General features: G+C 38.0%; 1 protein-coding gene across 7 annotated transcripts in view; it reads right to left on the bottom strand.

Annotated features, from left to right (window-relative positions):
- LOC102004923 (spindle pole body component 110-like) overlaps window positions 1-14,557 on the bottom strand; it is a 192,153-nt gene that overhangs the window by 177,379 nt on the left and 217 nt on the right. For 6 of the 7 annotated variants that reach the window (XR_260257.1, XM_005380548.1, XM_013512193.1 and 3 more), the window contains exon 2: window positions 9,902-9,953. Coding sequence is in view for 6 of the 7 variants with exons in the window: in XM_005380548.1 (XP_005380605.1) it covers window positions 9,902-9,953 (52 nt within the window). In the remaining variant the exon portion in view is untranslated. Of the gene's footprint in view, window positions 1-9,072; window positions 9,160-9,901; window positions 9,954-14,557 lie in introns of all 7 variants that reach the window. The other variant, XM_013512192.1, reaches the window with a different exon arrangement.

The raw sequence follows: 14,557 nt of genomic DNA, 5'->3' as shown, positions 1-14,557 counted from the left end.
CCTCAGTGAACCTCAGTTTTCTCATCCGTGAATAAGACGACACCTGAGTTGAACTCTAGGGTTGCCATTTCCCTTTTTGTGCTGTTTGGATTGTGCAGTGTCTCTCCTTATTTGGAGAGTTTCCCATCTCCCCAAAGGAGAGGCTGGGAAATTCTTTGCAAGCATCATTTGTGGCCAGTGTGGAGGCAGATGTCTCAGGCTCCACCACTCAAATGCTTCAGCACCAGCCTCCAGAGTGGATGGGAATGGTATGAAAAAATTGCCAAGTAGAATGGACCCTGGCCAGGGGAATGGGGCATCCTGTTTTCAGAGACTGCAGCAATACAAGTTTCATGTGCAGGGAAAGTGCCAAGGTCAATCACGGACACACGGCTGGTGAGCACAGTCAGTGGCGGCGAACCCAGGACACGTGGGCCCCAGCAGGATGTTTGTACCATTGAAAGAAATTTCACCATCGCTGGTCTATGTCCTTCCCTGCCAGCTGACAAGGGCTTTTGCTTGGTCTACATCATTACTTCCCTTACTTCTTGCTAGACCTGTTTGTTCTTTGGGGCTTCTGAGGTGAGAAGGAAGAATTGAGGAAGAAGAAGAGAAGTGTGCACTAAGGCCAAAGGAAAGTGGTATTTGAGGAATTATTATCATTATTATTTTTAGAAAACTTGGGAAAAGCTATCACGTGAGACTGAAGCTTATAGGAAAGGAGTGAAAAATTTAAAAGAAAAATGTCTCCGAAATTTCCCCCACATGCTGTTTAATTTATGCTATTTATCTCTTCATATATTATCAGATGAGATGATATCGGACCCAATTATAGATCTCTTTTTGGAAGAGTTCCATTTGTAAAAATTCATATTTCATGACTTTTTTCTTGATAGTCTTACAAAGAAACAAGGATGATATATATTTATTTATAAAACATGGAATTAAATTAATTTTATCTTGCACTTTTCATACAGTTCAATTGACACCTGTGATTAAGACATACTGTGGAAGCTTAGTGGTGTTATTGTTCCTATAGTGGAAACATTTTACTACTTGGTCACTCCAGGAATTACTTTATGTTATTATTAACCAATTATTCCAAACATATATTTAAAGAAGATCAGGGGCCAGGGATTTAACTCAGTGGTCCAGCGCCTGCTTGGCAAGCATAAGATCCTGAGCTTGATTCCCTGTACAAAAAAAAAAACAACTAAAAAAGGTTAAAAAGAAAACAAGAACCAAGTAAAAATGGCATAAAATCCTAGAAGGACAATATGATATTAAAATTAATAACTATCTTTGATTTTCTTACTATTGCCCAAAGTATTGCAGTATCTTTCAAGAAAGTATAAAAAAGGAGACCCCATTTTTATAGTCTGTTTTTTGCTTTCTTTGAGCATAGTTGGTAATATCACTTTTTTTCTATACATAGTGCCCAAAGAAAGGAAAATTGATAGAAGAGGACATTTCAGAGTTCTTAAACAATAAAAAGATGAATGTAAGGAGCAGCAGCAGGTACCCTAGGCCAGAGGATGTATGCTGTGTAGCCTAGCCACTAATCAATGTGACTCAGTACTTGAAATGTGTTTAGTGCATATTTTGTCTGTCTGTTTGTTTTTGAATCACAAACCAGTTCTGACTATTTGCACCACTGAAATCTCAGAATTACAGAATACTGAGCTATAGCAAAGAAAGCAATTATGGGAGAATTTTTCTAAATTTTTGATAACATGACCTTAATTTAAATGGATGTTGGTAAGAGATGTGACAAACATTTTCCTATTGTTTGTTTTGAATGTTTATAACTGCTTGTTAAATTGGATACAGGATACAGAATTTTCAGAGACTAGGTTATCTTGTCATCTTTATGTGTTGGCGTATAACTTTGTTCAAGGAAAATGTCAACTTTTTGAAGAAGCAAACTAATCGCATCTTGGAGAAACCCTTCACTTCTCTGAACTTCACATAAATAACATACCACATTAATTGAAATTATCAAACATATTTCAAAATATCCAACTGACTCTGATACCTGATCTAACATACATAGTCCCTCTAACGGCAAGGAGATCTGGGGTACTTATTCCCAGCAGCTAGTTTTAGTTTAATCAAACTCTCAAAATAAATTGAGTGAGGTGATTCAATCTCCTGAGGCTGAGGGCAGTCAGAGGCTGGCATCACCCTTCAGAGCCTGCATCCTGTGCTGTCCACTCCTGGGGCTCCCCAACTCTCTCAGGCTTTCACTAAACATCCAGAGAGGGCCTCACAAAGGGCTGCTTACTCCTGTGGGAGAGGCTGGCTTGGACACGGATGTCTGTCCCTGGTCTTTGGGAAGATATCCTCTCTTGGGGAAGTGGTGGACATTTGGATTTTTCAGATCACAGCAATTGAAGTGGCCTCTCAGAGTCAGACTGGTTGATTAGGTGGCCCCCATATACACTTCCCTCTCACCCAGTCTTGCTCTAACTTAAACCTTCAGCTTTCAGAAGATGAGCAAATTGTCATGAAATTTGATTTTATCCAAAATATTTATACACAGAAGCCTTCAATCTCTAAAAAGGATATCTGTGAGTTTGTCTCTGTTTCAGCTGACCATCTCTTCCCTTCCACACACACAACTTTCTCAGTGTTCCCACCTGCAGGGAAAATCAAGTATGTCAGCATCTCCTGGTGCAGACTAGCATACTTTCCTGAAATAAGGCCAGTTGTTTGGAACTTTTTGCCATTTGAAGGAACCAAGTGGAGAAAAATGCCATGGGCACCTGATGAAACAGTTCTGCAAATACTCAACTACTTCAGTGTATAAAGGTCCTTTGCTCCACTGACGCCACTCATGGGAATTCTGAAAAACATCCTATCTGTAAACAATCTGTTCCAGTGCCACATGTTTTCTAAATTACTTTGCCTGTTGACATTAAAAAAAAAAAAAAACGAATGCATTTGCATGAAGGCAGGACCTTTTGTTTCTTATACATTTATTCTATCATGGAAATACAAAATGAAATAGGTCATCTTGCCCAATTGTTTATGAAGGATCATTTTCTAAAGGACATTTCCTAGTTCTTAGGCCAACCTCATTTTAGACTTCAGGATTTTTGTTTAATAACCTCCATTTTCAAGTTAAATAGAATTTACTATTCAAATATTAAACTTCTGAAGCAAATGTTTTCTTTTATTTTTAATCTGTAAAATAGGACACATTTCCTTAGGTTTAATTCTTTTTTTAAGTCTAGCTTTTATGTTGCTATACCTCTCTGTCTATTTAAACATTTTGGAAATCGCTCCTAGGCATGTCACATGATCTTAATTCTCCAGGCCTTAAAAATATTTGGGGCTGTAGGATTTCTTTTGCTGAAAAAATGGGAGAAGTGATGAGCACAACTTCCTGCTGAAGCCCTCGCTGTGTTCCCCTGTGGCCTTCTTCCTGTGGCTGTCCCACCGTGGACATGCATACCCAATTGAAGTGTCCCATTCAGCAGTTCCATTAGAGCTCCTTGCCTAATACTGCAGCTGGAGTTTTTGATAAAGAAATAAATTATTTGGAAAAGTAAAATATTAAGTGATTAACCCAATTGTAAATGACAATTTTTAAAATTTTAAGGTAAATTGAAATCATTTCATATTTTGATCTCTTTTGATATCAGCCAAAAGGGGAAAAATCTATCTCACCAATTAAAATGATACTATCACACTACTTTTTGGGTACTGCTTGACCTTAAATCTCTATAGAAGTTTGTATTACATATTATTTAGGCCACATGATATAAACTGGGTGAAGTTTGGTATGATTATACAGCACAGGGGTGGGATTGGGCCCAGGAGAATGTGATATGGATCAGCTGTTCTTGTTCTGCAAGACTGAAACATGAAAGCAGCTACATAAGAGGTTGAACAACAGATACTCCAGCTAACATCCACATTTCAAGATCTGGGAAGATAATATTAACCCCTTTCAGCAGACATTCCTAGAAGGAAAGAGTCCATTTATAACATACTTTTGTGAGAAAAAATAATATCTTTAGATTGAGCGTGTGAAAATTACCATGACTCATTAAATGAAATATTTTACTTCCTAAAGTTTGCAAAGAGACATTCATCAAAACCTTACATTAAGAAAGATTTCTCTAAGGGGCTATTAGAAGTTACAATGACTTTTTCTGTTCCTATTTTCAGTCTTGTCCTGATCATTAGCATAATGGTTGTATGACATTTCTTATGAACTTCCATTCGTAAAAATTGACCCATTGGTTTACCATTGGGTCTGTTTTTGCTATTGCTTTAGGTTAGGTTTCCAGGAATCACACTGGAGAGATCTGGCTGCAGTGGGCTTATTGGAGATGAAACCTCTACTGGAAGAGAAGCTGAAGTGTAATAGGTTTCAAGCCCTACCCTGAAAACTGTGGAGCTGGACTAGCTCCTCAGAATGGCCCCAGTCAAAGCCAGGAGGCCAGACCTGTCCCTGAAGACCTTGTCACTGAAGGCAGGTTGCCCCCATGAAGAGTGTGAGCACTCTTGGGACAAGGAGCCTCTCTCAGCTAACGAAAATTTCTGAGGTCTCAGTGGACAGTCAAACTAACTCAAAATGGATCATAGACCTAAATATGAAACCTAAAAGTATAAAAGTTCTAGAAGAAAACTTGGAAGAAAAATACTTGTGATTTTGGTCAAAGATTTCTCAGGTTTGGTTACCACAACATGAACCATGAAAGTATAAATTGCTAATTAGATTTCATCAAAATTGAAAACTTCTGGTCTTCTGAAGATGCTGTTAAAGAATGAAAAGAGTATACCACAGGTCAGAAAAAAAAATTTGGGAACAATATCCAAAAAATTACTTATATCCAAAATATATTTTTCAAAAAAATTTCTCAGTACCAAATAAGAAACAAACCAACTTTGGCCCATCACCTCTCCACCACTGCAAGAACCTCAGTGAGCCATGAGGGAGGGGAGAAACCACACCTATAGCCTCTCTGTCACCATGGGAACCTCAGTCTGGAGGAACCCAGGTGAATGGCCCATTCCCCTACACCACAGGATGGGCAACCAGGACTCAGCAACCAGCTCAACTGGAGGAGCCCAGGGTAAATCCATTCTAACAAGAGGAAACACTTTGCGTACAAACTCCTAATTTATGACTGGTTCTTTATATAACTATAGATTTTGTTCCTATGGCCTAAAGTCAAAATCAATTATTACCACAGTTTGATGCTAAATTGTGTTGGATGCTATCATTATTGCTAATAGTACCACTGTAGCTAAGATGTCATTTCTGTTGTAATCAGTTGTTGTCCCTTGAGTAATAAAATTGGGAAGCTCTGGGGTAAAACCTCAACACAGCCCTACACCAAAAGACTTGGGAAAGAGCCAAGTAAAAACCAACATTCCACTCTTAATTAATTACTTGGGAAGGTAGGATCTTGGGACAGACACAAACCAAGAAACTTCTATACAGGAAGATATCCCTGAAGAGTAGACTTTTCCTAGGGAAGACTTGACCCTAGTGATATAGCTACCTACTACCAAAACTTATAAGGATCATCAGAGACAACAAAATAAAATTTTTTTTAAATAGAAACATCAAAACAAAGGAGCAAAATGCAATCTTAGACTTCCAGCCCACCCAGAACAAGTCCAGGAGATAAACACTTAGATGAAATTGGAAGTCACACACTTGACATTTCTGAAATGAAAGTAACTGAAGTAAAGAAACAACTCCATGACACTGTAGAGGAAATTAGATCAGAAATAATCTCTCAGGTAAAAAATGAAATGACAATCATAATGAAAGAATTGCTCATCACATCTAAAGAAGATACAGGTAAAAAAAATAGGGAAGCATAGGAAAATGATGGAAACCTTGAATGAACAATATAGGAAAGAATTAGAATGCATGAAACAGATTCAAAGAGATAATCAGAAAAATTAAAATTCCATTGAAAGCTGACAAAATCACTTGAATGAAACTGAAGATAGACTTTCAGAACTTGAAGACAGCATTGCAGCTAGCAATCATGAAAGGAAAGATCTCTTACAAATAATAAGGAGCAAAGAAATAACAATTCAACACCTGCAAGATGATACAAAGAGAAACAATTTAAGATGGATAGGAGCATGAGAAAGTTTGGGAGTGATAGCTTCATGTGCATTATATGTATGCCAAAACCTGTACAGTTTAAATTTGCAATTATGACCCAGTAAAGCTGGAAAGAAGGAAGGGTGTAAGGAAAGTGGCAAGGAAGATGATAGGCAAAACAGAAAGTTCTGGAGTTACCATTTCTTACTGATTAAAGTGGTGAAATAAAAATGAATCTATTTTCTAGAATAGCAACAAACCTTTATATTTCAGTGTACATAGAAATGCAGTTCTAAGTTGCTCTCATTTTCAGAATGAACAGGAATATCTACTTTAAGTCATTTGAAATGTTCATTTAATGCACAATACATTAACAACATTTATTAAAGATTTAAAATTTTGCTTATCAAAGAGAAGAATCTTTTGAAAGACATCCTAGTATGTTAAAATATATTTTTTCAGTGAAACTTATAGATGATATCTTATAGCAAATACTAAAGGAGAAGCAGAATTTATATAAGATATGGATTACTTTTCTCAATTTATAAAATTAAAATCTTTTAGTTGTTTTATGATCTTCACATAAAACTGACCTCCTGAATAGTGTGCTGTGAATGACCTTACATATTAAAAACCCAAAAGTGCTTCTACATTTTTGGCACATAAAGTAACAATTCTTTAATTATCATGAAACAATGACTTGAAAGTGAAATACCCTCTCAGGTTTATAGCAAGCCTAGCTTTGACAAGGAATGAACTCCTTAGTACATATTCTGGCACTAACAGCATCATACCCATGTTCTTACTTTGGGATGTGCAGCTCCAGGTCACAAATTGCATCAGATACTCTACACCACTTGCCTGTATGTGCTGGGATTCCCAGGAGTAGTTCAGAGAAAATAGTCCTGATCCTGTTCCTGCCAAACCCCCTTCTAATAGAATTTTTCTTTTCTGAATAGTTTTAAATGAGATTATTTATATGCATTAGCTGTTCTCTGACAGAAGATATTAAAACAGAGCAGACAGAAAGTTTAAGTAACAAGTCCAAAATAGGGCTAAGATACATGGGGACCACCTGGGCCCAGAAAAGCAGCTCTAAATTCACTCTTACTGGATTAGCCTGTGTTTTTACTATCTACAGTGAATATACAGCACTTGAACTCTCAATACCTGGAAGCTCTTAAGCCTCCCTGAATCTCAGTTTCTTAATTTCTAAATTGAGGATAACAGTAACAAGAGGAAAAGTACCAATGTAATAGTGATGATGTTGGATGCCACTCTCCCATTGAACTATAAGGATCTGAGGGACATGGACCTCAATCACCCAACACTTTGCCTGGAGCTAAGTCCACTTGTTCTATTTCAAATGATACCAATGAGAAGTCACTTCAATGGCAAAATTTTGTTGCAGGCAGACAGACAGTAATAAAATCCAGATCTTACCTTAAGAGCAATGTACCCAGGAACCCAGGAGTTAAAGTAGAAATGCATAAAGGCAAATAAAGAACCAGTGTTTCCAGTTCAGCGGTGACAGAGGATAGAATGTGTTTAAATCTGCTTGAGTGCTCAAGAAATATCCACGCAATTGAAAAGGTTTTACCCTGCATCTTAATCTGTCTACCAAAAATAAAAATAATTATTTAAAAGAGCCAACTGAGACCACTTGCAGTTTAGAGCCTTGGTACACAGCAAAATCTGTTTTGCTGAGTTCCATGTTCTATGAATTCTGTGAAAGGGATTGTGTGCTGGGAAGAGACACCAGCAACTGGATTTGGCCTTGGAGTCTCTAATTCTAACTTCCTCCAGCTAAATGTATGCTTTTAGAAAGGTAAAAAGACAAAAGCTAAAACAGAGCCAGTTTCTTCAAACCCCAGAGCTCCCTATCGCATCAACTGTAAATTAGAAAGGATGGATCAGAACTCCAGGGAGCTAATTGGGAGCCTCAGGCAGAAATCCTGAAGGTGGTATTTGGCACCTCATCCTTTCCAGTTCTGGATGCTGTCACTGAGGTTACCTCCAGACCAGCATCTTTAGCAGAAAGGACAATAAGCAGACTGGTGCCCAGACAGTTCCCCCTTCTCAGACCCAAATGTGCCCACCAAACAGAAAAAGAGTTTTGATATGGTCTGCATGAAGGTCACTCTTTCTTGAGGCAACAAAATCATAAATAGCTCAAATTAAAAAAAATAAAAATTAATCACCATGATTCCCCTATCTGAATAAAACAATACAAGATTAAAATATTTTTAGAAATGGATGACAATTTTAATTGAAGCCATTTTGCAAATCTAATTTGATTTCTTCTTGACATATTGCTCCAGCAAAACCCTCCTTCTGAAAATTACTATGGATTTAGGAGCTATGTCCAGTTTACTTCACACCACATTGGACAAACTACAGTGGTTAGATATGCTAAAATTTAAGAAATAACGGGGAAAATGTGAGGTTCTAGATATGCGTCTCATGAGGGTGCAGATCATTTCGAGCCAGTGATGTCAGTGGGGTGTGAGTGAAAGACCAGAATTACCAAACACTGAAAGAAACAGGGACCCTTATTTGAATACTATCAATTTTAAAGCACTATACTCTTTTACATTTCTTACTCTTTTTTGTGACAGGGTCGTGCTTTGCAGTGCAGGCTGGCCTTGAACTCACTATGTAGCCCAGGCTGCGCTCCAGACTGATCGGCCTCCCGAGTACTGGCTTCACAGGGATGCACCACCGTGCCCACCTTTTACTTTTGTATATTTCTAAGTACTTTATCAACAATTTTCACATTTAAATATGTTATTTAAGGTAGAGTAAGTCACCTTATATTGATTTGATAGATGAAAATAAGGCTCAAAGAGTTCAAAAGACTTAGCTCTCATTACACAGCTTGTAGGAGGCAAATTTGGGTCTGATTCCAACTTTTCTGAATCCTGGCTCTGTCTATGGCTATACCACCACACACATGCTTGGTCTTGTATGAATACTAATTCTATGGTTTTTCTTTCACACGACACTATTGCTACCTTAGAGCTGAAAGGATTGTTCCAGAAATGTCTCTGCATGGAGTCTAAGGACTGAAGGATTGTTCCATAGTCTCTCTAGGTGGAGTGCTAAAACAGAAATAAAGAAGCTGAGGGAATACAATTTTTAAGGGAAAATCTCAAAGGTCTCTGAAAGGGAACTGGTACAGGGAACCTCTACATACCCACAAACCAGCCTCCACACTGCTCTATAACTCTCACAGTTTCACCTCTGCCAATGGAGGGGCCCACCAGGGGCTGAGGCAGAAGAGGGGCTCAGGCAGAAGTGGGGCTCAGCTTTCCCTGGGCATCAAAAATCTCCTGGAAGAGGAAGGACTGAAAGGTCAGAGATGGGTGTGCTGCCAGCTCACTTGAAAGAGAATGAACAAGTTATAGCTGGGATAGGCTGTGGTTTAAACCCAAGCTAAACAAAATAAGGCATGATTTAAACCCAGCCTAAACTGAATAATGTAAGGTACTGGATCTGCATCATGTCTGAGTTCCAGATTTCCTCATTTACAAGCAAATGCTACAAAATAGCCCAGGATGTCCTTGGTATGGTGAGGCGATGGAGAGCAGTGTAGCATTTCTCACATGCTGAAATGGGAAAGGACACCCATCCCACACCTAAGTTCCGAGTACCCCAACAGCAACATTGCCCTGTGGCTCCACCCGATCTACCTGTCTTCTGCTTAGGAAAGAATATTTCCTGCATTATTTTTAAAAGTTTACTTAGTAGTAAACTGTGGAAACTAGATGATACCAAGGAAACCTCAGTATTCATTGAATTAAACTGTTATTGGGGAAAAATCATACAAAGTTTATTTCTTACCGATACTTTACTGTTTGGTTCTACATCTGCCTCTGAATTTTCAGACTTCATGCTGAAAAAACAAAGAGTTTAGAATTCCAAAATTTTATTCAGGCAGGCACATGCACACCTCACATCAAATAGATTGTAACACTGTGACATGTAAGATAAATTTTTTTCAAGTATTTCCTCCTAATGTCAATTTCTGGACATTTCAAAAGGAAATAAAAATAATGGAATGTAAACTTTACTCCAAGAAGATAAAATAGTCTTTAAAGGCTCTCTTGAGAATAACCAGTCTGAACAGTACAATCTGTTCTGGAAACCTGCAGAATCTCTTATTTCAACTTAAAAAAAAACGAAAAAAGGAAAGAGAAAAGCATATTCTCCTATGAAACAAGACTCAGAGAATTCTTATATTTCCTCCTCCCTCTCTCTTTCTCTCTCTCTCTTTCTCTCTCTCGGTATGTCCCTGTCTCTCTGTCTATCGCTGTGTCTATGTCTCTGTCTCTCTATCTCTTTCTGTCTCTCCCTCCCCCTCGATCATTTGCTTACACACATATTATTAGTGCAGTTTGCACTCTCTTGCTCCTTTAGTTTCTGCTTGCTTAGTCTGAACACTTTCATGGCAAAACTACATTTTCACCACATCCAATTCCTTTCCTTTCTTTTTTCTTTTCTTCTCTTTTCTTTTATTATTGTTTCTTGGCCAAAGCCACTCCAATCAGCCTCCCAGCAATACCACTCCACAGGAACGGCACTTGGCAAGTTCACTGAGGAACTCCACATTACTGTCTCCAGCGGTCATCTTACTTAAGAGCTTTTGACATGATTCATCATTTCCTCTCTGAATACTTTCATCAGGGATTGGGGCTATAACTCATTGGCAGGGTGCTCTCCTAGCATGCATGAAGTCCTGGGTTTGATCCCCAGAACTGCAGAAGGAAAAGGAAGAAACAAAGAAACAAAGAAACAAAGAAACAAGGAAACAAAGAAACAAGGAAACAAAGAAACAAAGAAAGAAAAAAAAAGGAAAGAGAGGGAAGAGACAGTCTTCATTTGGCTCCGAGGGCATTCTAAAGCCCTGGGTGTATTTTTTCTCCATATCTTATCACAAAGCTTATTTTCAGAGTTTCTGTCTTTGCTGAGAAATCACCTTCTTAGTGGGACGTGCCATACCTTAGTGGGATGTACCATAAAATTGACACTTCACCTCTTAACCCTACAATATTTTATAGTACATATCATTTTCAAACATACTACATATTCATTTTGCTTATTTATTGTATTTAGTATGTCTCTTTCAACTGAGAAGGTAAATTCCTTGAATATAGGATATTTTTTCTCATGCCTTTGTTACTTCTCTCATCTCATGGAGGGATAAGAAGATCAGTAAAAAAAAAAAAAGTAAAAGAAAAAGAAGATCAGTAAATAATATTTGCTGACTTAATAAGCAAATAGTTTAATAAACGTCATAGATTTAATACCTTCCATTCTATTGTTATCAACGAATAAGCTTCATTTTAAAATCTCAAGGTGCTTCCCATTCCAGTCTCCTAAGTGAATATTAATTTTTGTATTTCTATACATATATCCTAATTTGGCTCCTTTTCAAAAAATTTAGAGCCACTTAAAATGTTCACATTTTAAGTAATCAGTGACTTCTGAACAAAATTAATCAAATTAAGTAATCAGTGACTTCTGAACAAAATTAATCAAATTCTCACTGGAAGGACATATTGAATTCTGAGAGATATAATTGTTTTACTAGCATCATCTTGAAATCAACAAAACCTGGTATTTAAATGTTTTCTGACAGTTCCTCTTTATTATGAATTAGAAAATAGCATGAAAGTTTCTGCATAAACCGAAAAATTGCTTTGAAGAACCTTAATAAACTAGGTCCTCTTACTTTCACCCTAATCTCATCTTCTAAGAGTATACCAAACAAAATTGAGTATACCAAACCATATTACCCACTGGATCCAGAGTATGTGTTCATGCTTTTTAGAAGTGATTTCCTCCATCAGAAGATGCATGCTCTCTTCCCTATATGTTGAGTTTTGCCATTTCTTTACAACATAACCTTAATGCTGCCTTTTCCTGAGTTTCTTTGAGCCTACCAATCAGAAGGATAACTTGTCCCTATTTTATTTGCAGGCTTTGGACATCTGTCTCTTACATCCTTTATTATGTTTCATGATGTATGTAATTATTTGTCTACTGTGTTTTTGCATTTTCTCAGTGATACCTTCATAGAGAACAAGGACTACGACTTGTTTACTTTTTGTTCTCCCAAGAGAACAATTCAGTCTTATGCCCTTCAGACGGACCTGAATTGCCAAGAAAGCAATTCAGTCACTGAATGAGACCAAGCAAAACAAAAACATTGTGCATATAAGATTCTTATGTGCATATTCAGATGTGTGACAAATGTAGCACAGAAAGTTTTTTCGTTTGTTTGTTTTTGTTTTGGTTTCTTTCCAGTACCGGGAATCAAACTCACGACCTTGCGCTTGCCAGGCAGGTGTTGTGCCGCTGAGCTAAATCCCCAGCCCCACAGTACAGAAAGTATTACTTGAAACTACCCTCTTTTATTTTTTTATTTTTTATTTATTTAATTTTTTTTTTGGTTTTTCTCCGGTACCAGGAACCGAACTCACGACCTTGCGCTTGCCAGGCAGGCGCTTTGCCACTGAGCTAAATCCCCAGCCCCGAAACTACCCTCTTTTAACAATGCCTGAAACAAAACTACTGATTTTAAATGAGGATGCTGTGGCTACCTGACAATAATATTTAAATGTCATGAGTCATGGTCTCAGAACACTCATAGTAATTTAGCACACACAGAGAAAACGTATTTTACAATAATTAAAGAAAGGCTTAGAAAGCCTATTGGTCTTGAGTTAAAATAAATTAGAATTTGTTTATGAGGCTGTGTTTTGGAATGTTTTCTTGCTTCAAGATTAATGGAGAAATTGGAAAACCTACTTTAAATTTGCATTGTATGAAGTAATAATATGACATACAAACCTTGTAGCAGTATTTTTTCTGTGTTTTATAAGAATATAAGGATTTTCTTCCTTTTGAAGTATCTATCTTTTCTAAACTCCTCAGAAATATCTATCTGATTTCTAAACTTTTATTCCATACTTTCTGTGTTGAATTGGGACAGTAATTAGTCAACAATTAGCCCATGTGAATAAATTATTTTAATGAAACTGATTTCAAAATAAGCTATTGGGCATCCAGTTCTTACAGCAGAGCATTTCCTGGGAAAATGCTTTTCTGTTCTCTAGGTCAGTTGCATCCAGGTCTAATTTTGTATTTCTTAGACAACTCAAGAGTAAGTTCCCATTCAGTTTATGTAACCTGTGGGGAAGGTCCGTCTGAAGGGCATAAGAAGAAAAAAGAAGGGAGAAAAAGGCAAGGAAAAAGACGCAGGAGACGTGTTTGTTCTGCTTGGAAGTGCAGGAACTAAATGAAACCTCAGGATCAAGAAGGCTCGTACACGGGGCTGGGGATTTAGCTCAGCGGCAAAGTGCCTGCCTGGCAAGCACAAGGTCGTGAGTTCGGTTCCCGGTACCGGAGAAAAAACAAAAACAAAAAAACAAAACAAAACAAAAAAAGAAGGCTCGTACTCCTTGAGTCCCATCACAAAAGCCTACTCTCTCCTGCACAAAGTGCTCAGCCGCATGGACCAGAAAGACAGAAGCACTCATAGTAATTTACGGCGAGAACAGTGGCCTGCTTTGGTACTTGCGTCCCCGCTGGTTGCACACTGTACTGTTCGTGTCAGAGGTGTTAATGATGGGGCCTTGTTCCTCCACTTGGTAACATTATGCTCCTCTCTCCAACTGTCTGCACATTGGCACATTATCTCTTTAGGCGATATGCTAGGAGCAATTAAATAAAGGAGTATTTGCTACATTTTATTTGCTTTGACAGACAAAAGAGTATTTTCTCCCTCCCAAAGATTATTTATCATTTAAGGGTTACGGACACTGCTGCATATAGAAATGAGTTTCTATCAAGTGTCAGAAGATTCATGAATTTTCCATTGCACCTATGAGCCACAAACCCAAGGTTAAAAGTGAATTTCATATATTCTTCTAAGGAAACTGTGTTTTAAGACTGAACGGTGTAGGTCCACAGATGTGGGTGAGCACCTCACAGAGGTTATTCATCTCCAAAGACAGCTTGTTCCACAGAGTGGGGCGCAACAGTCTCCCTTTTAAGGTTTGAAATAAAATGCTAGGTGGAAGGTATTTCCACATGTGAAGGGGAAAGAAGTGTTGAGTTAAGCAACACGTTTTTCAGTGATTGACTGTAAGTAAGCTACACTTTAATACTTGTACTTACAGCCAAGGTTGATTTGTGTTTTTATGTGGGGAACTTGGAGGGAATGAACAGTCCATCTTTGACAGAGTGGTGATGGTGACACTGCCTATCGGCAATTCTGAGAGATCCGTACATCCCAGCCCTTCCCACACTAGTGATACAGTGGGAGCGGGTAACTGCGTGACTTTGAGAGATGCGCATGAAGTATATTTTATTCATCCCACAAATATGTCCTGAAACCTACTGTGTGTCAGGCCCTGCCCTGTGATGTGGGGAAATAGCCTCATCCAAAGAAAAAGGTCACTCTCCGGGAAAGGAAAAAGTCTGTTTGATGTT

This window comes from Chinchilla lanigera, unplaced genomic scaffold (assembly GCF_000276665.1).
Source record: "Chinchilla lanigera isolate Chin_1 unplaced genomic scaffold, ChiLan1.0 scaffold00014, whole genome shotgun sequence".
In the NCBI taxonomy this organism is placed as follows: Eukaryota; Metazoa; Chordata; class Mammalia; order Rodentia; family Chinchillidae; genus Chinchilla; species Chinchilla lanigera.
Note: the sequence above shows the minus strand (reverse complement) of the source record. Positions and strands in the feature narration are given on the sequence as shown.